This window comes from Silurus aristotelis, assembly GCF_946808225.1.
Source record: "Silurus aristotelis genome assembly, chromosome: 25".
Taxonomy (NCBI): Eukaryota; Metazoa; Chordata; class Actinopteri; order Siluriformes; family Siluridae; genus Silurus; species Silurus aristotelis.
The window spans coordinates 4,736,262-4,761,539 of record NC_139598.1 but is presented as its reverse complement, the minus strand read 5'-3'; the positions used below and the strand labels follow the sequence as shown (position 1 = coordinate 4,761,539).

The 25,278-nt window shown below is 35.9% G+C and overlaps 1 protein-coding gene across 1 annotated transcript in view; it reads right to left on the bottom strand.

Annotated features, from left to right (window-relative positions):
• The window catches only part of LOC310719981 (contactin-associated protein-like 2), a 138,997-nt gene that overhangs the window by 33,491 nt on the left and 80,228 nt on the right, over window positions 1–25,278 (bottom strand). Inside the window, exons 11-13 of the mRNA XM_083530208.1 lie at window positions 22,799–22,905; window positions 21,279–21,398; window positions 20,089–20,289 (exon numbers count right to left, since the gene is read on the bottom strand). Coding sequence (XP_083386334.1) covers window positions 20,089–20,289; window positions 21,279–21,398; window positions 22,799–22,905 — 428 coding nt within the window. The remainder of the gene's footprint in view (window positions 1–20,088; window positions 20,290–21,278; window positions 21,399–22,798; window positions 22,906–25,278) is intronic.

The following is a 25,278-nucleotide window of genomic DNA, read 5'->3' as shown; positions in this document are numbered from 1 at the left end:
TGATTTGAGCATTGCATTCCACATTTTGTCCTAATTTGCTCTTATAATTCCCTCCACTCTTCGGGGAAGATGTTCCACTAGATTTTAAAGTGTGCTTATGGATATTTGAGTTCATCAGCCACAAGGGTTTTTTTGAAAGGCAGGCACTGATGTAGGTGAGGAGACCTAGGGTGCAGTCAGCATTCCAATTTGTCCCAAAAGTGTTTAGTAGAAATGAGATCAGAGCGTTTTAGCAGCCCACTCAAGATCTTTTTCTTCAAAGCATGTAAACCATATCTTCATTGAGCTCACTTTGTGCAAAGGAGCATTGCCATACTGGAACAGGTTTGGGTTTCCAAGGTCAAGTGAATGCATAATTTTATTATAGCACATCTATAGACGTCCTGTACAATTAAGTGGCTCTAGCTTTGTGATAACAGTTTTTAAAAGAACCACATATTGCAGGAAATACATTTGGCAATATAGTGTATGAAGATTTAATTAGTGGGACAAGCAATAAACTACAGGAGGTGGTTGCTTATTGGTTAAGGCATTGGTGTTTGGATCCAAAGGTTGTTAGTTCAAATCCCAGCCACACTAATGTACTGCTCCTGGGACCCTGAGCAAGGCCCTTAGCCCCTTAGCTGCTCAGATGTATGAATGACATAAATGTAAGTCAGATAAGAGCGTCTGCAAATACCATTATTGTAAATAGTTTCTAGAACAGCATGTGTATCCATTAAGTAGGCATAGTTCATCAGTCAATAGATATTCAATTGTTATCCATTCTGCACACCCTGCCACAAATGAAACAGGAATAATTTGATTAACCATAAATGTAAGTAAATCAGTACAAACTCCACTGTGAATCTGCAGGGAATAAAACATTAACCAAAGCTGAGATCATCCATTTCGAAGAAGAAAATATAGCTTTGTATTCACACTGAAGAATTTATATTCCCAAAAAATATTGAGTAAAAAAAAGAAAACAGGTCTGTATGGTGGAGCTGAGAGTAGTAAATGAAAGGTCATCATCCTCCAGTCTGTTCAAAATGAAACTTGGATATAACCTTCATAATAACCGCTCTACCAGGTTTAAAAAACTCCAGTGAAATTTGCTTAGAAATGAAAAAGCACTTTAAGATTTGTTTTTTGTTTCTTTTTGCCTCCAGGACTTTAACTTATTACTGTGTCGTGACCATCTTCAAGGATTGAATTTCAAAAGTGTGGTGTGACTGTGACTTAATTTGATCTTGGCATAGATGTTGCTTTAGAAACTGTTAGGATTTTCATGGATAATAGTCTGTGTAGTTTACATGAAAATGATAAAGAATAAATAAATAAATAAATCAGTTATTGGTAATGACTCGATGAGAAAGCTCAGAAGCAAATGACCAGACTGGTTTAAGTCGACAGGGAGTCTACAATAACTCAAAAATCAATATTTCCACAAATCAACCTTTAAAAATGCTAAATACTACAAACTGTAGGCAGAACCCTACATAAGATCTCAGTCCTTTAACAATCAAGAACAGGATTTCAAGGTTACGGTTGGCACAGGATATCAAAACTGCATAGATGAAGATTAGAAAATGACTTATAATTTGGAAATGGTAAACCAATAAATCTCAACGATCCCCTGTGGGAAATTCAGATTAAAAGAAACACTACCCCAATTAGGAAGTTTTGTCCCCAAGCCTTTAAGGTGTGTGTATATAAGTCCAACCATATCTATTAAAATTATTCCATCTCACATGGCCAGTCTCAGGGTCATTTCTGGCCAACAGGAAGCGACATTGTTTTCAAAAACCTTTTTCCAATAGTCTTTTACCTCTAAGACTATCCATTATGTACAAACTGCTTGATTAACACTAAACCTGGCCTACGAATTTGACAGGGTTTGACCAGCATGGGTAGTCTAAATACCACTTACTGTGGGTACCACACCTTTCCCAAGCTCTGGGGTTTGGCCCTAGTACACCTAATTGAGACAGTATTTGTTTTGTATCTTTCATGGGATTATTATCTCTTAACTCAGATCTCGTCAGCAAAGCTAGTCCACCTGGGGGTATTAAGCTCCCAATTATATAACATTGAGGTTCATCTCAAGTGTTACAATATTAAATACATATGTACTATATGTATATGTATAAACACACACAAAGCTCTGTGTTTTTAATGGAAGGAGTGCTATAGTATGCATGCTACTGTCTATCAATAAAAAATTGGCCTCTTCTCTTCCTAATGCAAACTCCCACCAATCAATCTTCATCATCTGGGTCTTTTTTATTAAAATTAATTGAAACAGCAAGTAAAATAGAAAAGTTAGGTTTTCCTTGCAGAACAGAAGGGTAGATCGAAACCCATCTCACCATCATTTCAACTTATTATGGCTCTCTTAAATGAGTATATAGGCAATAGTCAGGGGAACGTTTGTCACCTGGTCAATTTCAAATTATATGACTCAAAGAGTCTTGAAATCATTAAAAGGACATGATTCAATAATGTACGACTAACTATGGCTGATAATTCATCCGTGGCTTTATTAAAAGGCTAAAAAAGGTCTCTCCTAAAGAACTGCCAAATTGAGAGAAATAAAACAATAGATGTCACTACCTTGAATTTACCAGCCAGTTTGTGTTGACTATTTAGCAGCCTTGTCCATTGTATTTGTTCTAGCGTAAAATCACTTCTTCCATTCTCTCCATCACTTCACTTTAACAAGCCTGTAAAATGAAACTCCCCTAACAATATCTCCATTGATCCACAGTGTCATCTAATGCAGCTTGAGTTCAACTTTAAATCTGACCGCACAGAACGATTTAGACATCAGGAGCACACACTTTCATGACTCAATCACACTAAATAAACTGGAGCCAAAATGGCACCCTGTAAATCTACCTCCTCTGGCATCAGCATTCATTAGAACCCCAAGAATATCCAAGAAATAGGCTTAGGATACATTTTCATTTAGATGAATGAAGCCATAATAATAAATTCATGAACAAAAAACATACATATACATACATAATTTACAATAGAATTAATAAAAAATTCACACAATAAAATATGAAATAAAACAAACAATCCTTAAATTAAAATTCTATAATTTTGCTCATTAAAACCAATTCTTCAGAATGAGCTTCTTTCGATGATGATCTAACATGATATTTGGAACAACCTAAAGCAAAAATATACAACACAAAGCTTGCAAAAAGGTTCACAGGGCATCTAATAAAGACTCTGTACCCCAAAATATAGATAGATGTGAAGCTCATGAGACAAAACAAAAGCAAAGTGTGATAAACCTCTTTCACAGCATCCTTAGTAACCACCTCGTAAGGGCCATATTGACTTAAACTGTTAATAATACGTTGATCTAAAAACTTTCCTGCACACATCACTGGCTAAGATCTGTTAATGTAGCAAGGTTAGAGAGAAAATGAAACCAATCGGGCAACATTATCTTTGGTTTTAAATCCACTTAAAGATATAGTTATTGCATTTTAAACTTGTCAGAATTATGCCACTGGTTTACGTGTTCCATAAGCCACCGCACCATAGATTCACTGATTCACTTTTACTATAATCCACACAATACTCTGTGTCTTTCATGGTTGATGTCATTGTATTTTTATGTTTACACACAAGTCAAGGCTTTTTGTGTATTTGTGCATTTTGTAAAATCTGCAATCTTACAAGACAATCTATAACCCACTATTTTGTTCCTTTAGTGAACATCTATCAAAGTCCCTCATTTGATTTTCAAGACAAAAGATCTCAGGTTTCCATTTGTGATTTTGCCTCTTCTTTGGAGTTTGCTCTCTAGTGTGCTGTTGTAAAACTGTTCTCTTTGAACAACCACCTGCAGGTAAACATAACATAGTGGAATGGTATAAGACACAACCGGCCCTGAAGACGAGCTCCGACACAAAAACAGAGATCGATCAGGGTAGCCATGTCATTCGGTACAAGGACTCGCCTCTATGTTGCCATGCTGTTGTCATGGCATTTTTTTGCTTCTTCTTCTTTCTCTGAGTGCATTGTGGAAAAAAGATATTTTATGTCCCCCCGGGTCTGGCTGCCTTCTGTACCTGCTTTTGATTGAGAATAGTCATTCCATCCATGGGCATGTTTTGGGAGGTGGGAGGAAACAACCTGAATGAATCACATATTGACAGCACAAGCTCAGGATCAAATCAGCAAACCTGAACCTTTTTACAGTAGAGTTAAATTTGTGGGAATTGCATTAAATGGCTAATAATTTAAGTAATTGTAAGAAATAAATCATGGCGATACAATCTGCAGTCAAAACAAACAAAAGAATGGCAGAATGTAGTTTTATTTTCCATAGAACTTCAATACAGCAAATACCCATCTGACCCCATCTCTGTCATGCTTTCCATAATTGTGTCCTCAACCTGATTAGCATAGGCACAAGCCTGCTAGTTAATAATCCATCACATGTATTCAAGCACCAAACCGCCGACCTCCACTGATCCAAAGCACCTCGGTAATCCATCATCTGCCTTGTGATAATTACCCCAGACTCTTAAAGATGTCCCAGATTTTGCACAAACTGAAATGATCCAGCAATTAACAAAAGAATTAGGATTAATTGACCAGAGTTAATTGCATTTGCTTCGCTGAATAGGGCATAAACGTGTTTTTTGCGTTCTTGGTATTCTGTTGTCATGCACAAACGTTTCTTGACATAATCTCAATACACAATTCACAATAATGTACAGACTTGATGTGAGGGGAGAGAGAGAGAGAGAGAGAGAGAGAGAGAGAGAGAGAGAGAGAGAGAGAGAGAGAGAGAGAGAGAGAGAGAGAGAGAGAGAGAGAGAGAAATATTTAGTCAGAGTGGCATTGAGAGTGACATAGACATACGAAACATCACATTCAAAATAAGAAGCAGGGGCTAAAAGTACATGTGATCTGGGGGAGGCCAAGCAGTTTGTGTACAAAAGACTCAAAATCAGAAGGGTTTTTTGTGTTCTCACCCACACACTGACATTGACTTGGTTATAGAAGTTTCCACAATGTAGAAAATTGAATAGAAGTAAGCAAGATTTACAGCTAATACACGTTGAATTTGTGAAAGTGTTGGCAACGTAATTAATAATGAATAGAAAATGAAAAAACTTTGCATGTATTCGGTTATTTGCTTTTTTCATATTCCATTAGTTGTGTAGTCTTTTTATTTATGTCACATACATTAACCCATTTGCTAGGCTTAAGTTAATTGTGTTGTTTACGTGTCCAGTTTGTAGACACCTGAATATCCCATTTTAGGTCTAATAATATATCTAAAAAACTAACATTGCTGCACCAGATAGCAGCTGTGCTATCTTGCAAGAATTTTGACAAATGACCACGTTTCAAGCACATCTCAAACAAGCTGCCTCAGATTAAAAAGATACTGACTCAGAAGCCAGCAGACGTAAAAAAGCATTAAGGCAGCTGAGTTTAGAGCTCAAATGCAGACAAAACAAAAACAAATACATTGAGGAGAAAAAAAAACACCATCACCAAAAAAGTACAAATGAAGCTCTAGAGATTTGTACTGAATACAATTGATTCTAATTAAAAAAAGATGTAGAATAAAACTATAAGGGTGTTGACTCAAGATTTGACTCATTCACCAGCATTCACTCTGCATTTTAAGTGGTAAAATACAGCATGGTGGTCTTTAAAGCCTTTATTATTTTATTGTGGTCCGGGTCCGCAATGACCATACCTGATTTATTGCTTTTCCAAGATAAGATGGATCACCTAATGTCGTATACAAAATTGTACTGTATTTTTACGAAAGTATATAAATAAGGACTATCTATATTGCTTTTGACACAAACTCTTATTTAAAAGATTTATTCAAGACCAGCATCTTGAGTGTTTGGAATAATGGCAAGCTGGTTGATTATCTACCTAAAAATGTGTTCATTAGCTCTAAATAAATGATACCACTCCAAAGTTGATTCTTATCCTAAAAGTCTCAAATTAATTTTATACCACATGTTGTTCATAATTGCGATTTTTATTAAATTTAGTTTAATTTAATTAAATAACACATTTTAGGTACCTACATTTGATGTTGTAGAATGTCTATGAAATAACTTCCCGGTGACTTGTATTATAGTAGCTATGAAAAGTCTTTTCCTACAAGACACGCCAAAATAAAAATACAAAATAAATAATGAATGAGAAAGGTTAATTGAAACAAGGCATTTAGAATTATTACATTTGTTTTTTAAAATTATACTTAAAAAAGTATAAAATAATTACAATTAAAAAATCTTTTTAGAGCATTTAGGGGTTAAGGGCCTTGCTTAAGGGCCCAAGAGCAGCAGTTTGGCAGAGCTGGGATGTGAATTCATGACTTTTCAATCAGTAGTCTTACAAATGGAAGTGTCTAACAAAGTCTAACAAATATGGAAGTGTTTACAATAGAAACGATTTTTAAAGATGCAAACAGACTCAGTTTCCATAAGCAATCACAGGAAAACAGACAGACATTCTTTAAAACTAAGAAATTCAAGTGTGTTCTGTTCCACTCATCACATCATGCACATCAGTGAAATTCTCTGGCTGTAAGAGGAAGGACATATAGACAGTAGTGTGCTGAAATGATGTAAACCAAATTCTGGTAAAGATTTTATAAATATGAAGGGAGAAAAATTAATGACATTTAGATGTAAACATTTTATCATCTTATTTGTATTGTATTGTATTGTATTGTATTGTATTGTATTGTATTGTAGGTATTGCTGAAAAGGAATGGTCATGGGCCTGAGCTTTGGTGCTGGCACCCCTACTGATTTACTGTGTATTACTGTATATAATAATCTAAAACCCGATGCCAGAAATGTTATTGGAAAATAAATCAACACCAGGTCAGTCAGAATTGTGGATTCAAAGAGTGCTGTGGATCTCTGTGATCAATCTACTGTGTACTATTTTTTTTCTCTGCAGAACCCTTGATATCACTTATCACCTAGAGAGCCATAAAATAATGGAGATCTTCTAGAAAAATGTCAGAACCAGGGACTTTTTGAATAATGTTTTATGGTGGACTACACGTTCTCAATCTACAGCCCATCCCATCCTCCAGAAGATATAAAGCCATCTCCGGAAGTTGTTGGAAAGTGCATCCCTGCCTCAGAGCCACTTTGGAGTGACTATATAGCCTTTTTTCTTTAGCTGAATCAGAGACTGCACAAAGCCTTGAATAATCATTTCACAAAAAAAACAAACAAACAAAAAAAAACATCCAAAAACCATAAATAAAAGTACAAAATAAAATAAAGATTTGGCGCAATAAAGAGAAAGCAGGTGACCGCAAGTTCTTTTATCCCTTTTCAGACTGAATCTCCTGGGAGAAGGTTCACCTTTACGTTTCATGTCAGTAAATAGGATTCTCTTCGAGTGGTCTCTGAAGGTGACACTGTAAAAGAAAAGGGGTGAGAATAGAGAAAGCATTTGGGGATTATCCCAGCTGTAGAAGAGTAGCAGGGAGTCACAGAGTGAAAAGATTAGCCTTTAGACTTGCAGGAGAAAAGCTACACGCTGTGCAGAATGGCAGGGAGCTTGATTTCTGTCTAAAAGCATCTTAGAAAAAAAAGGTGGGTGTGACAGGTTTTTTTTTTTTTTTTTTTATCACTCCAGGATAAAATGGAGGGCAGCTCGGATAAGCCACACAGATCTGACATTAAAACCTGAACTTCGTGCTTTTCTTGTGACATCACTTATTACTGGATATTTTTTTATCATTCTAATAAGCAAGATTGTGAAGTCCTTTTTTTTTCTATTTGTGACTAGCCTGTTACAACTGTTTCGGACAGAAGACATTAAAATAATTGCTTTTGCTATTTGGACAGAAACTGATCCCAAAGATTTCACATTCCCTTATATACTATTGGCTAGCTGACTCGAAATGATTTATACAATTCAAACAAAGGTGTTTTAATTGGGTCCCTGGTGGTCTAGTGGTTAGGATGCGGCACTCTCACCGCTGCGGTCCGGGTTCGATCCCCGGTCAGGGAACCGACCCCAGCCATTAGGGTTGCACAAGCCAGTGCACTCTTAGTGCCGGTCCCAAGGCCGGATAAATAGGGCGGGTTGCATTAAGAAGGGCATCCAGCGTAAAAACATGTGCCAAATCGAACATGTGGATCACGAATACGGATATTTCGCTGTGGCGACCCCTAATGGGAGAAGCCAAAAGGAAGGTTAAATAAAGGTGTTTTAATTGAATTTTTTGTGAAAGTTATATTGATGGAAAAGGTATCGTTTGCCACATCGTCTGCTAATGATGTCACAAAGACTATTGCAGTGACAGTGGTGGAAGAAACACAGCATTCCTTGACTTAAGTTCAAATCCCCTGCTTAAATATAACACCAGTGTAAAAATTCTACTAGAGTAAAAGTATCAAAGTAAGTATAGTCAAGTCAATAAACTTTGATTGCCATTTCAATCATACATAGCTGACACAGTACACAGTGACATGAGAGAACATTTCTCCAGAACCCTGGTGCTACATAAAACAACATAGAGCTACATACAGAACACAAGGCTAAGAACCAAACAAAGAGCTAAGAACTAAACTAAAGTATAAGTGTAAAAAGCAAAAATACTGATCTATCGGTAATATACTATGTAGACAAAGGTGTGTGAACACCTGAACATCCTAGTCCACATTTAGTCCCCATTTGCTGTTATAATAACCTCCACTATTCTGGGAAGATGATGTTCCATTCTTCATTAAAACTGGCAGGCACAGGAACAGTTTCTTTCCTCAGGCAATCTTTAAAAACTGACAACTGATCACTCATCACTTCATCCACATATGTTACACACAGTACTGCTGCTGTATATTGTAAAGCCCAAAAGTTACTTATTTATCTTATGTGACACACATTACTGCTATTTGCACTACCATGCACTCTCACTTTTTATGTACATTACTGATCTGTCATATACTCTGTATATTGTGGTCTGTATTGTCTCATATAAAGAGCTCTATAGCAGGCCACACAAAATCCTCCACTCCAACCCATATCTTCACGGAGCAGGTTTTGTGCACAGGAGCACTGTCATGCAGAAACATCCAAAGACACCCTATACGACATATCACACCTTTTTTTTTTAGTTTCAGACACACGATAAAAGAACCCTTTACTCTACACTAAATCTCAATAAAACCATAGGGCCTCATGACAGCTTTAATACATGTTATGCATTTACTTCAAAGCAAGAAACATGTTTTTTTTTTAAGTAGAATATTACACATTACATTTTTTTTTTTTTTTTTTTTTTTTAAAGAATATACTCTTATAAAAAAAAAAAAAAAAAAAAAAAAAATATATATATATATATATATATATATATATATATATATATATATATATATATATATATATATATATATATATATATATATATATACTTAGGAATATTAACAAGTAGAAATGATTTATTACTGTGCACTGCTCTTTGGTAACGATTATAGTGGGACATTTGGAATGCCACTTGCCACTTGTCCAATCAAATTAGTGGTCCAGATCAAACTGGTTATAAAAGAGAAATGAAATAATGACTCTCCAGTTATTAAGGCATCATGTCAAATTTTTCATATACAATCCAAATAGAAATAAATATGGATATGAAAGCTTGTATAATGTGCATGAACCACAAGATGGAAGTGTGTGACATTCGTGTAAACTACTAGGGCAAATCCAATAATTGGATTCAGAATCCATGACATGAATCCAAACAGGAATTGAACATCAAATAAGGATAATCCATGCATCAACTCAAGGACAAGCAAAAAAATGTAAAATTGTATGAAAAAATATATTATTAAACAAGATGACAGGCACTGAACAGGTGAACACAATCGGGCAGCCAATCAATCAGAGGAAGGTTTGGAAAATGGACTAGATGGAAAAGTTTGTGAATACAGCTTGTGATAATAAGGTTCCTCTATAGAGCATCTAGGTTTGTGCGTTGGGATAGGATTCATGAATCAAGAAGTGAAGGTTGAGATGGAATAATAACCTACCAAGCACATTCTGTTGTTCATTAAGCAAACCCAGAACCTGCTCAAGAGATTAAAACAAACAGTTAACATGGGGAAAACTCTTTCAAAGAAATGGAACTCTAAAAAAGGAAAATCTATGGATGGGGATATAAAACTGACCTTCTCAGCCTGTTGGCTCAGTCAGTGACCCACACCAGAAAAAGCCTTAGGAGAATAAAATAAAAAGTATGATACCATACAAGTGAGGTAAAGAATTTTATGAAAAAAATAAAGCAGCTATATTCAAAGCATTTTTAGTATAATACAATTTTCATAGGTCACAGATTTATGTAGAATGACTGACTAAAAGCTTTTATATTGAACTTTAGAGATATTTTTATCCATCATATCATTTAACCGAACAGAGAAGAAGAATGTCAGATCACTAGGAGGCAATGACTAATTGCCAGTTCCCATTTTTTACTGGTGTAGAATGTTCTTGTAATTGTTGTAATGACTTGGCTTATTTATACACATTTGTAGATTTGACTATTGGTACAGTATTGTTTTTTAAATACAATATCTCCTTGTTGTCTATTCACTGTAGTCCAAAAGAGAAGCTAGTTATATACTGTATGTGGGGGGTGGGGTGGGGGTGTCAGGGAAACAAAAAATATAACTGTTTTTTCTCTGCCTTTTCTTTGTGAGATGAGCACTTCAGACATACGCTTCAGACACAAGAAAACCTTCAAACAGCTTCTCCTGATACACCACACACACACAAACGGGAAAGAAATCAACATGCCTGAAGACTCTATTTTTATAGCCTTTTCACCAAAATCCACAAGTTCTACCCCCCTTTTACATGCAGATAGAAAAGAAGTATGGAAATGAGATTGACTGGAACACTTATAATGAGGTTTTTCTAAAGAATGCATGAGCATTTATATATATACATATATCTGAATATATATATTCATATGCAGACTGTAGGTCTACAGTAAAAGCACGCCTATGCATTTTTCTTCTTCTAAAGAATATGTTCAAACTCATTACAGAGTGGAGAGACGTGGGAAGACAGACATTTCTTAGCGCCTGAAGAGCGCACACAAACGCCCATCCCTGATCTTCTGCTTCTGTGAAAAAAAATATGCAATCAGGAATGATTATGTGAATGGAGAAAACTGACAGTATAGACAAGCACTATGAATCATGGAGGCTTGAAAAATAGGTTAGAATAATAACACATTCTATTTTATTGGTGTCTCTCGATCAACATGTGATTTTAACTTAATTCCCATACCTGAAAGCCATGGTTTTTGAAATTTATGGAATTACAGTTGTGGGAAAAGTATTGAGTGTAATTTCAAGAAACAAGCCACATACACACACACACACACACACACACACACACACACACACACACACACACACACACACACACACACACACACACACACACACACACACACACCTTCATAATTGAACAAATTTATTGAACCTTTTTAAACAAATTGCTAAAAACAAAATACTATGGATCCATGTATAGTATTTTTTTATTATGATTATTATTATATGGACAAACTAATTTGCACTATGACACATATATAAACTTAACTGGTCAATTACGCAGGAAGCCACCAATCAGAGAGTACGCACTTTGTTTTGATTGCCGCTTGGTGGTATCTACATAGCGCGATCATACAGTTCAGTGTCAGTTTAGCAGCAAGCATAACATTTTAAGAGTAATAAATAATGAAAGAAACTCCGGACTCTAACTTCCCATAATGCTCATGGCCTTATTTGCATGATATTTTTAAGAAGGTTTTGGGATCATGATAATTTTACTACAAATTATGTAGTTTCATTTCACTGTGTACTGCACCGTATATGCTGAAACGACGATAAAATCCCACCTGACGTGAGAAATTAATGCACAAATACAATAAAAAGAAAAATATTAAAACTTTTTGGCAATATTTTAAGTAGTTCTTCAAATAAACAACTTTCATTGGTGCTTGGAAATAAAATTCACATTCGTTATACTGCCACACACTTCAGGTGGGTTGGGGTTCCTGTTAAGCTTCTTTTCTTGTATTTCCACTGTTCACCCTTCAGGTGTCACTATTTTAGCCCTGTCGCCTTGATTTGTTAGCTATTGTTTTCACCTGTGTTTAATCACCTAAGTTTATAAAGTTGCTGTGTCTCCAGTCCTCTAGTCTTGAGTAGCCCTTTGTTAGTTTTTGTTTTGGGGTGTTTGTTTTTTGTCTTTGCGCTGCCATTTCCTGAGACGACTAACTTTTACCCAAGTTCTTAAGATTAGTTTTCTTCCTTTTTGAGGTTTGGGCTGATTTTTCTCTGCTTTCATGTTGTATTTTGAACTTGATTTGTAAATATTTCTACCCTTTGCCCCTGTGTTTTATTGTTCTGTGGATTTTATTTGTCGAATAGAATAATTTTTTGGACCTACAAATAAAAATGGAACTTTTAAGCTGCTCAAGTGTGTGTCTATGCAGTTGGAAAAACACATACACACTCCTGTGGCAAACATGCAGCCAACCCTGGTTTGGTCCCTAAACCTGACCGTATTATATAAAACTGACTTGCAGTATTTCCTTATTATATTAACTTGGAAGTAATTTTTGAAGTCGGGCATTTCTAACAAATCAACCACTCAAACATCTCCAGAAAGTAGCATGAATTTAAGAGCATTCTACATGTGGTTGATTCATTCAGTAATAAGTTGTCTGACACTTCCCAAACTTTATATATTAATTATGAGTTAATATACTAAATTAACAAGTAATTTCCACTACAGTGCAAACACTATATGAACTGGTAAGCCAGTAAGCCATGCCCGCACAGCATGGTTGGGCCAGAACAGCAAATGGAAACTTTGGATGCATTCATAAATCATGATTAGTACATAGAAAACTTTTGCCACTGTATTTATTTTATATAAATATATTTAGTAAAAAAACAGGGGTGTGTTAAACCTAGCCAGTGGCTCCACCATTTAGAAATTTGTTACTATAGTGAAAATATTGATAATTTAATTGACAATTTAAATAAAATTAGTTTATTGGTTGATCGTACAAGTTTAAAATGAGCCAAAAAACTAAATCAGCCACCATAAAAGTTATCTTGTCTAGGGTTATATATTCCATTTAAAAAACAGAGCAATAATAAAATACCAATTTACCTTTTTGAGCCAAGATGTTAAGAACTTGTGTACTTTGTAATTACGGCAAAAAAAATCTAAATTGTGTACATTTCTTTACAGTACATTTTGGGGAAGACAAATTAATAATTTTGCAATGGCCATATCCAACAAACTAATCTACAATGCATACTATACTTCTTCCACTAACACTGGGCTTAGAGTAAAGATGGGAAGATTATATGAAGAGAACGAACCATTTGAAGGACAACGAATGCACCTCTGACTACAACAAATAACAATTTGCTCTTAGAGCTGTCCTGTGCAACAAGAAAATTCAATGTAAAACGAAATAAATGCATCCAAAAAAACAAAAATCGAAACAAACACAAATTGTATCGCTATCAACCCTGATCTGAAAAAGGAACTGGATTAAATTCATCTACTTTATGGATATTAATCTGCATTGTCTGCTTCCTGCTGCCCACCTGCTCCATGCTTTGACAGGTTAATGAGGAAATATTGACACCTCTGTGTGAGATGTGGTAATTTGCTGGAACAGCTGTAATTCATGACCAGTGTGTGAAGGACAATAGATCAAAACACACACTTGCTGAAGCTTCAGGTAGAGAGAGCGTAATTGGTATTTGGACCTGAATTCATCTCATAATGAAAGTATACTGCATGTAGGGCAAGAATCCAAGGCCACAGACAGCAATTGGTTTTCAGGTATACAGGGGAGGTAGCATGGCAGAACGTATGTTCCATCTATTTTGATGCTTTTTCGCCTCTACATTGGTACTGCACTTGTTTAATTTGTTTTCTTTCCTCTCTGCTTTCCTCTTTTGTTGGCATCCTTTATGCCAGTGGGCTGATGTTTGGCAGGAAGAGAGCTGTGACTCCCGCCTCAGAACACACATTACAGGTGGCAGATGGATTTGACAAATGAGTTCTCTCTGGTACAGGGAGGAAGGCCAAGCAATTGTATGTCCAAGCTAAATGAAAAAGACAGTACCACACTACACACATACACCAAGCCAAATCCCTGAGGCGCTACATTCATCACAGCTCCACTTCGAACAAATGCAAGAAAGATGTGCATGTGTGGGGAGCGCAAAATATAAATATACTGCTTTCAAAATGACTACTAGATTTCAAGCTGCTCATTATGAACCTTTAGGCCAATCACGAAGCTTTTGAACAAAATAGGACCTTGCATAACATTTGACTTCTAACCAAACAAGGGCTTCTGCCCAAAACAAGGCTTCTTCTCATCATGGTGAACTGCAAAGCAAAAGGTTTCTCCCCAGATATATATATATAAAAAGCGTATAGAAAAAGTAAAGCCTCAGCAAGGAATATAAAATATACATATATATAATAATAATAATAATAATAATAATTATTATTATTATTATTAATTATTTATATATATTTTTTCTGTAGGCTTTTTTTTAATAGTCTTTAAAAGCAAATAAATGCTTTTATGCTCACAATGGTCAAAATAGTGATATTTGACCAGACAGACAGACTACTTTAATCATCTCAGATTGTAAAAAAATATCCTAGTTAATAGTATTTCATGCTGATTTGGTACTGGTTTAACTGGTCAAATGGCACGCTGAGTTTAAACAGCAAGCACACCACACCTTACTAGACCACTTCTAGTCAGCTTGGAAACACACTTCTGCACATATTAGTGTTCTTCCCACATCAACACAGCTATTTTATCTCTGGGCGCACTTGTTATGTAGGTAAGATCGGAGCAGGTGATTGGCTCTCCATAAAAATGTTTTCGATTCATAATGAAATATCATGGATATGCATTACAACATCATTACAAGGAGGCAAGTTTAGATGAATGACATCAATACAAACTTTCTTTGTCCATGTAGTTTTTGTTTGATTCATAAATACACAGCTGACTGAATACTGAGTCTTTTTAAGGAAAAGCTCTGCTGGGATCTGGATGCACAGATTTGTTTAAAACTGCAAATGTTTCATCAGATACAAATGTTATGTAGCAAATAAGCTCAAGAAAAAACGATCTACGCCTTGGTTAGATTAGAGCATGTGAGAGATAGCAATAATCTCGACCTCATGCTGTTTTCAAATTGAGAGACACGTTTCAAACAGTTAAAGTAAAGGCTCTTCTCAGCAGGACTCGCTTCTTGGCAGCAGCCATGATTTTTTTTTTTTTTGTCATTGAAGAAGAAACGTGAACTTGAATAAACGTTCGGTTTGCACTCGTTCTGCTGTCTGAGCCTTTCAATTCGGATGGCATTTCTGTCACAGAGATTAACATGGACAGTTTTTCTATTAGTCTCTGGCGCCGGGTACAAACACTTCTGCGACATTGGTTTGACTTGGAAATGTGCAGTTATGTACAGAAAATAGCTTTTCTTTTTCTAAATGTGTCACGTTTAAGCAAAAAGCGAAGAGCTTATCACAGCAGAAAGAAGCTAACAAATAAGATCCATGGCCTACAGTGGCTACCGATGCGTTTTATATGTTACTCCAGCGTGTGCTGATGTGCAATAACTTTTCATCACACTGACCTGGAAATACCTGTAGTCAAAACTTTTCAGCTAATCCTACATTTTGGGTTCATCACCTCCTTCTTCAGTATTTAATTTACAAGTCTTATGTTTAAAAAATATATCCTCTTGTAATTTTATGCTTTGCTTGTCTGAGGGCTTTACCCAGCAGGATGCTTTCGGACAAAACAGGGACTTCTGTCGTTCATAAAAAGGTTTTACTTACTTTAAATGAATAGAACTAAAAATTAAGAGAATTTTCCTGTCAAATGTAATTTCCCGATCTGTTTCCAAAAGTTGGAGGCACACAAATATATAGGACGACTAAATGTGGTAGAATCTTTTTTTCCTTTATTTGATGACAATGCTACTGTCCACAAAGCCAGCTCCATAAAGTTATGGTTTACATGGATTGGAATGTAGGTTCTTGAGTGTCCTGCTATTGAGCTTTGACCTCAATCATATTAAACATCTTTTAAATAAATTAAAAAGCAGACCTTACATCAGTACCTGACTTTACTAATGCTCTTGTAGTGAAATGTGAATGTGAAGAAATCTTCATAAGCACACACCAAAATCTCTTCCCAGAAGAGTGGAACTTATTGTAACTGCAAATGGGGATTAGATTTAATGGATTCAGAAGTTCAATGCACATTCGAATGTTATGGGGTCCACAAATTTTTATATGTATGTATGTATGTATGTATGTATGTATGTATGTATGTATGTATGTATGTATGTATGTATGTATGTATGTATGTATGTATGTATGTATGTGTGTATGATAGATAGATAGATAGATAGATAGATAGATAGATAGATAGATAGATAGATAGATAGATAGATAGATAGATAGATAGATAGATATCTTGTCAACTCTATAATAATAGAAATTTTATGTCATTATAAATGTATATTTTTGTGCTTGATATGAAAAACTCTCCTTCAATTGACTTTTGATCTTCTGGGATATTTGCTTTCACAGCTGCACCTGCCTGAAATGGCATTATTATTGAGCAAGCTAAACAAAGCTGACATTGTGAATAAAGATATTTCCAAGCACAATGGATTCTCAACCCAAAAATAGTTAAAAGCACAGCATAGAGAATCCTGGTGGTGTCAGGGGATCAGAATCACTGTAGCGGTACGAGCAGGTCGAACAACCACAGGCCAGACTATACTTTTCTGACAAACGGAAAGTCCAAATGAAATTTCCATCCGCTTGCATTTTGTCTGCGTGCCAAGTTAATGAAATGTTCCCAAGCAGCGATTAACAATTTGTGCTGATTCACGCATGGCTCATTACATCATCCGGGTAGAAGCACAGCACTTCGAAATGAGATGAAAAGGGTCATTTGGACTATTCAGCACTGCGTTAATGCGCATTATTAAGCACTGTTATAGCACTTTAAAACAAATCACAGGCTTGTCTCAATATCCTTATTCTGATATGTTCTTGTTTCCATAGTAACAACTTACACAGGATGCTCTATAAACATTAAAGGCTTTTAAATGCATGCACGTCTTCTGTCAGGAGGTTTTGGAAGGAGTCTTCAGTTCTAGAACTTGCTGAAAAGATGTCCTCCTTTTGCAACCAAGACAACTCCGAATCATAAAATCCACAAGATATCTGATATATGGAACCTGGACGTTTGCAGCAGATCTTTTCAGTCCTGTGTAAGTTGTAAGGCGAGGCCTCCAGGGATTGGGTTTGTTTATCCAGCATGTTACAAAAGATTTGGGAAATCTCAAGGCCACTTTAGCACCTTGAACTCTTTGTCATGTTCCTCAAACTGTTCCTGAACTGCTGAAAGAGACCAGTGCTATTATTTAATACTTTTGCCATTGCAGTGTGTACTCGGTCTGCAGCAATTTAACGGTAGGTGATTTGTGTCAAAGTAACATACACATGAACGCCTGGTCCCAAAATTTCCACTGAGAACATTGCCCAGAGCATAACACTGACACCTCCAGCTTGCCTTCTTCCCATAGTGCATCCTATTGTTGCCATATCGTGCCCATTTACGTGAAATATACACATCCTCCCAGCTGTCCACATAATGTGGATGAATACATAATAAACCAGAACAGCCCATTTTCTTCTATTGACCCATAGTTCAGTTTGGATGCTCGTAGTTTGTAATTTGTAAATAATTAAGTAATTTGTCCAGTGTCAAAATTAATCCTTACACATGCCCAATTTTTATGTTCTTACACATCAAGAACTTGTCATTTCCTGCCTTATAAGTGTCGTCCATTGAAAATTGGCATCATAAGATAATCATGTCATTCACATCACCAAATTTTTATGTTATTCTTAACTGGTCTATGTGCTTAAACAACAGATCTAACAGATATAAAGATCCAGACCAAATCATGATCTGGGATTTCAGTCTTTAATGATCAATGCCGATTATTTGAAATACATTTAAATCTGGAGTAAGTGCTAACACAACTACACATACGAGTCACAAATCATCCCAAGAAAACTGATTCACCCTGGAAAAATGAACAAATTAATTAATTCAAAAGCCTAAAGCTATCCATTACCCATTTAAAGTGCAGTTCAATAACTGATGTGCCAGCACACGTGACACAGACCTGACCACATTATAAAAGAAGCAGCTTTTGTTGTTGATAATGAAGCAGCTTGCATTGTTTTGAACCATCTGTAGCGCACAAGGCAAATCTGCAGCCATGAAGCACAATCAGCATCGCTGTCCTCCTGGGCAATCATCACAAGAGAGCAAGAGAGCGAGACACCAAACCACGTAGCCACAAAACGTCCATTCAACTGTGACAAATACTATTACATTCTCTGAATGACATAACAGTTACGAACAACACTTTACTTAAAAACAAACATTTTAACCAATAAAAGGTTATTAAACATCTGTCGCAATATCTGCTTCAAGCAGTGAAAATGAATGATGCAAAACACACACACAAAAAAAGTAATAATTAGATTTTAGGTAACACAGAGAAAGGGCACCATAGTGCGTTTTGCCAAAAAAAAAAAAAGGCATTTACATTTTTCCAAAAGGTTACTTTTGACGCATTACCATGCAGACTTGCTAAACATGCCTGTGGGTGGCAGCTCACAATCCAGCCTTAAGCAAATATCAGGATTCAGATGTGCAACACTGATAAAGCCTTACCCCAAACGTTATTGCAGCCGATCTACTGACTCAGAGGTCGAATACTTTTGCAACCCAAACTTCTCATTGTGCCACAATAAAAAACATATAATTATTGTTTCGAATCAGTGTTAAATAGTATAAACATAAAGTTCCATGTTGCAAAACGCTGTAAAATGTGAAAAATAAATATTCAAGTATTCAAGGCAATGCATGTAAAAGACTTAAACATTTAATTTTTTTATTTTTTTTATAAGAAGTGATGTGCAAAGTACAATGCAAGTACAAGGCATATTTCAGGGTGAAGTCTGGGTGTGTATATTGTTTATTTCCCCCATGCTGCATCATTAACTTTGCACCAAAGGCACAATCTGACACAGAAATAACCATAGAAACATTTTGTTAAGGTGTCGGAAAAAAAATTTGAGCGATGACTGTGCAAATGTAGAATTTAGACGAAAAAAAGCTCCCATTTTATTTGAAATTGCTATAAAGTTAGCATTAATGTGAGCTCTAGCTAACTTATTATCATGATTAGGGTTGCAACCTCTACAGCATGTATTTTCTACCTGTCATTTTTTTACTTTTTAATAAAAAAAGAAAATTATTAACATCAGGAGATTAAGGAGAGTTTAGTTGTTGCTAGCATGGGGAAGAAATTATATTTACGGAACTGACTAGCATTTTGCTTCTGAAAATGTGAGATTTGCTGGCACTTAGTCAAACACTGTAGACTCTCAGGGAACATTACACGTAATGTGCAATATGAGCTGGGAGCAATATCTGAGAAAGTCTGCTGTGCTACACTATATAGACAAACGTATTGGGACACATGACTTTTCCAGCCATATGTGGTTCATCTTTTCCAAACTGTTACTGTACCACAAAGCACAAGAGCACACAATTGTATAGTCTTTAGAGGCAGTAGCAAATTTCCCATTCATTTGACTAAACTAGGAGACTCAAACCTTTTCCAGCATGCCAATGCATAAAGCCAGCTCAATGATGATTTGCCTAACATGGGTTAGAGTGCAAGATCTTGAGTGACCTGCTCACAAAATCTGATCTCAACCCCAAGTAAACTCTTCTGGGATAAAGTAAAATGCTGACTGCACCCCAGGCCCCCTCACCTCACTGAGTACAAACAGTCAGGTGTCCACAAACTTTTTTCTATATAGTTTATTTGCCAACCACACCCTTACACCTGCACCCAATTGAACCAGAATGTCCTGCTGCCATTGGACACACTCTACCTGGCGTGTTGAGCAGGCGTGATGAGCGGCAGGTGTAGGTGATGTGCTGCTCGCAGTGATCTGCAGAATCTGTAACGGCACCAATCTGCTCCATGGTCGCGCTGTAGTTCAGCTGTAGCACACTCCTTCTGTCCCTGCTTGAACCGGATACGGCAGTTTGAGCTGGCAGACTGTTCACCACCGTCGTCCATACCTTGTCCTCTGGAAATAAAAATCAGAGAGTTTTAATGCTCTGAGTAATGTCTTAAATGATAATATAAAATGACTAATGTTAGCATGATTGGGTAAACTGATCTTTATCTGTCGAAATGGCTATATCTGAGGTTGATGGATGACATTATGGCGGGGTTGTCCCAATGGATAGCACTGTCAAAGCTAATTTGTAAAATTTTAGACGTTTTGGTGTGTGTATGAAAGAGCAATTTTTAGGAAAACGTTTACACCTGTAGACAGAAAGTGCTTTTTTTAAATAAAAAATATTACATTCAGATCTATCTGGATGAATGCCCATTTAGTCTAAGCACCTTTTTGGCTTGTTAACATAGTGTGTTTGTTTGACAAAAAGACAGGAGGCATAGCTGGAATGTGGCAAAGTTAAAGATGCTGCGATTTCCATTGACAAGGACGGACACAATGAGAAATGAGTTTATTAGTGGGAGGTGCAGGTAGGACGTTTCGGAGACAAGGTGAGAGAGGCGCAATTGAGATAGTTTGTTCATGTGCAAAGGAGGGACATGGGGTATGTTTGTACTGTAGAAGAATGCTAAGGATGGAGGCAGATGTACTGTAGAGGACATGGTGGTATGGCGATGGATGATCCGCTGTGGCGACCCCTAACAGGAGCAGCCAAAAGACAAAAAAAAGGAGATAGTGTTTGTTTTTCCAAGAGCTCAAGGGGTGAAAATGTATTGAATTTTCCAATCACACTGAAAACTTTTCTTCTTTAATCCATCCTTTTAAAAAAAATCCGATTTGTATTCATTTGATAAATATTCATCAAAAAATGCATCATTTGACACTGACACTTTTTTAGGATTCCTTGTCATTTAAAATTATCTGTGAAAATATCCTGCTCACACACCTTTTACTTCACAGTTATGGCACCAAAATACAGCGCATTACACTCTGCACACACAGATTCCAAATCCACTATTTATTAGCGGACCTTTGGACTTCGGTGCATAAATTACCTGTCATGTTGCAAAAGACTCTGAAGGGTCCTAGAGGTCCGCTGCCATCAGGATCAATCCAGTAGACGTCGGAATATTTTCCCATGTGCTTGTATGCTTCACACGACTGCTCATACATAGCTAGAAGGAAAGAGACGTGACAAGACTAAGCAAACGTTTAGGTGATTTTCTTTCTTTCTTTCTTTATTTAATAAATATACAGAAATTTTTTTCGTACCCCAAGAATCCGCTATTTTTTTAGTAGTCATCATCTATATATATAATGTTTTTAATACTCTAATCAACATTGGCATGGACAAATATCGATACTTTATGTAAATTAGTGAAACCCAACTCAACATAGATCATGAAGTAAAAATATTCTTGTAATTGTTTTAAAGTAATTATGATCTTTTAAATTATGTAAACCATCAAGACAACAAACTGAACTTTTGTTATGTTTCCACACAGACGCTTTTATCTGCCAGATGTTTGTATCATGCCGGACTTTGGAGCTTGATTTGAAACTTGCCGCATCAGCAAAACAAATGTTTAGTGATTAAAAACTATTTTTCGATGGAGTTTATTTATTTTTTTAATATATATCTTAGTAAAGAATTGAGGTTGTGAATGTGTGTTGCATTCAAGGTTTTAATTTCACCTCTTTTATATTTATTTCTGCATATTTCTACTAAAAATTATTAAGCGGGTTTATACGCATTAATATGAATTAGTGCCATTAGAATTTGTGTGTGTGTATATATATATATATATATATATATATATATATATATATATATATATATATATATATATATATATATATATATATATATATATAAAGCATGAGGAGGGACATGAGTTATATTGGAATGCTGAGGATGGAGCCACCAGGAAGGAGGAAAAGAGGAAGGCCAAGGAGGAGGTTCATGGATGTGGTGAGGGAAGACATGCAGGTAGTTGGTGTGAAAGAGGCAGATGTAGAGGACAGGGGGTATGGAGACGGATAATCTGCTGTGGCGACCCATAATGGGAGCAGCCAAAAGAAGAAGAAGGATATATATAAAGCATTCAAAGACATTTTATACAATTGAGTGTCTCCAAGAAACACATATGGATAAAAAGTCAGATGTTCTAATACTTTAGTCCTTATAGAGTATGTTTTCTTGTGTACAATTACTCTGCTCTTTGCTTATGACACAAGGAAAACAAGTCCCACCTTGCTTTCCTTCCATGGTTTAAAAAAACGTAACAAAATAACGAACACTTCCCCATACACTATTATACATTGAATACAGTATAATCCTACTGCTAACACTAATAATCTAATTACAGCCTCCAATGGAGGTCAATCAAGAGTTCTTATATAACAGCGTAGACTGGTACTTGTGCTGATTATCCCTTGACAGCACAGGAAGTTGCTTAGAAATTACAAGAATTACGCAGGATCAGGATTCCAACAATTCTAACGAAGACACAAAGGAACAGCACAGCTTGAGAGAATATATGAATAAAATTCAGTGTATTTCTAATGTACATACATCTGTGACATGTGGCTCCGGTGTATCCAGTGCCATCACAGGAGCAGCTAAAAAAGTCCCAGGTTTGAGTGCAACTTCCTCCATGCTCACAGTGATTAGGCAGACATCTGAAAAACAAAGTAATAATGGGTCAAATCACATCACATTAAATATACACTATATGCACAAACGTATTTAGACGTGTGACATTTTCAGTCATATGTGAATCTTCCCACAAAGTTGATTACCACATAGTTGGTGGCACACCATTGTATAGAATGTCATTGAATGTAATATCATTTAATTATCTGTCCACTTTAACTAGGAGACCCAAACCTGCAATGACAATGCCCCTGTGCACAAATCCGACTTCACTAAGATATGCTGTACATGGGTTGTAGTGAAAGACCTCGAGCTCTGACCTCAGCCCTATTGAAAATGAAATGAATTGAAGAGGAGACTGCACGCTAGGCCTTCTCACCTCACCTACATCAGTACCTGCTTTTACTAACACTCTTGTGTCTATGCACAAATCTCTATAATCAAAATCCTAAATAAATGCAGATGTAACATGTACTGTTCTGTATGATCCATTTCTATTTTTATTGTAAATTCTATTTTTGTTTACTTTTAATTATATTTACATGTTATATTTGTGTTATTGTATATTTTATTTCTCTGTTAATACTCAAATTTATTACTATTAAATTTCTATACGTTTTCTTTACTTCTCTTAAATTCTTAAAAAAAAAAAAAGCAACTAAATGCATTGTACGGTTATGTATGCGACGAATGCAAAATATCTGACAATGCATGAAATGTTGATTATAAAGCTTGTCATCTGCTAGTCAAATGGTAAACTGCTTGTTTTTTTTGGTATATATTTGAGCACATTTTCAATCCCACCAATTGAACATATTCAAAAGTAAAGATTAATGTTTAAAAAAGTCCATTTCACTTAATGCTACTTAATTAACAATCTGGCAACCCAATGGAGGTATCAGGTACATGCATAATAAATGACAAACTCAAAAAAATGTGTAAAACTGACTTTATTTTTGCCTTTAGAATTTTTTTTTTTATATCTGACATTTCTGAATAAATTAGCTTTGAAATTTGCTAAGAAAGTTCTTTAATCACCCAGCAAATATTTATTTTATATTTTTTGTCAAAATTGACTTTAAAAAGCAGAAGATTGTGTGGTTCATACATAACATTTAATTACTGGTCAGTACAAAGTCATGTCTAATTATCACTCATTTTCTTACTCATAAAAAACCCCTTTGTATTTTCACTTGCTCGATCCTTAAAAAGGAACCCAAAATGAGTGGATAATTATCATACAGAGAGTGCATGATGTGAATAGAAAAAGATTTCAATCTATTCACATTTCTACAATCTATCACATTTCAAGTCCTAATTAAAGAAGCATAGTTTAAAAAATGAATGGCTTTTCTGCTCCATTCATTTAGTCACCTTTGCAAACACTTTAAACCGGAAGATTCAATAGTTAAAACACAATGACATGTGAGCAGATTTCTGAGGTTTACCTATTATTTTTCTGTGTTGAACCCATTAATAGGTGCAGTGCAAGCTTAAATAAAAAGCCAATCCTCTTTAAGCTAAGTTTGTTAGGCCACATCTCATAGGCAAACTTATGATTACGAAATACGGAAATTGGATTAGACTTTGTACCACATTCCTGGCCTGCTCTATCATTTTTGGCTTAATGTTGAAAAAAAATATTGGGATTCATTTGGGGAAAAACCCTAACCATCTGCTCCTGGAGTGCTGGAGCTCAGTGGGAGAGTTTAACACCACACGCTCATTCAATACACACAGCGAGGCGAACACCATGCACTGAGTCATTATTATAATAAAGACAAAGTTACACACTGAGAAAGGTTCTGCAAAGCAAGTTGTTGCAGGAGCAGGGAATAAAGCTTTGTGAACATTTTTTTTTTACAATTAAACCATTATTCTCCTAAAGCTAATACAATTTATGCCTATTTTGTTTGATCAGGGATGGGGAAGTATGGCTCTGAATCACACCTGCAACTGCAAAGTGTGTGAAATGGATTGGGACATTAATGCCTCATTAACAACGGAGGTCGCAAATTTGAATCCTGAGGATGCCATAGCCATCTGTGGCTGAAAGTCTAAGAAAAACCAAAGTAGGTCATGCTCTCAGGGAGGTGAAGTAGGGGTGGTACACTCACTTTCCGGTCTGTTATAGTGACTAGCCAATCATTCATCAGTAATTTAATGCATGTAGAAGGGGTCGGAGGTGAATTTCCTCTAAATGTCACATTGCTCGGGGGGAGGGGGGCTATCATATATCCTTCATATTTCTATTTGAGAAGACAGAGGAGGCATGAAACATTCATTTGAATAATCCAGTCTTCAGTCAGCATTTTCTATCCCCCAACTGTTGACAGATTTAAAAGTATATGTTTTTGTTTAAAAACTCCCTCAGACACTTTTACTTAAATAATTATGGC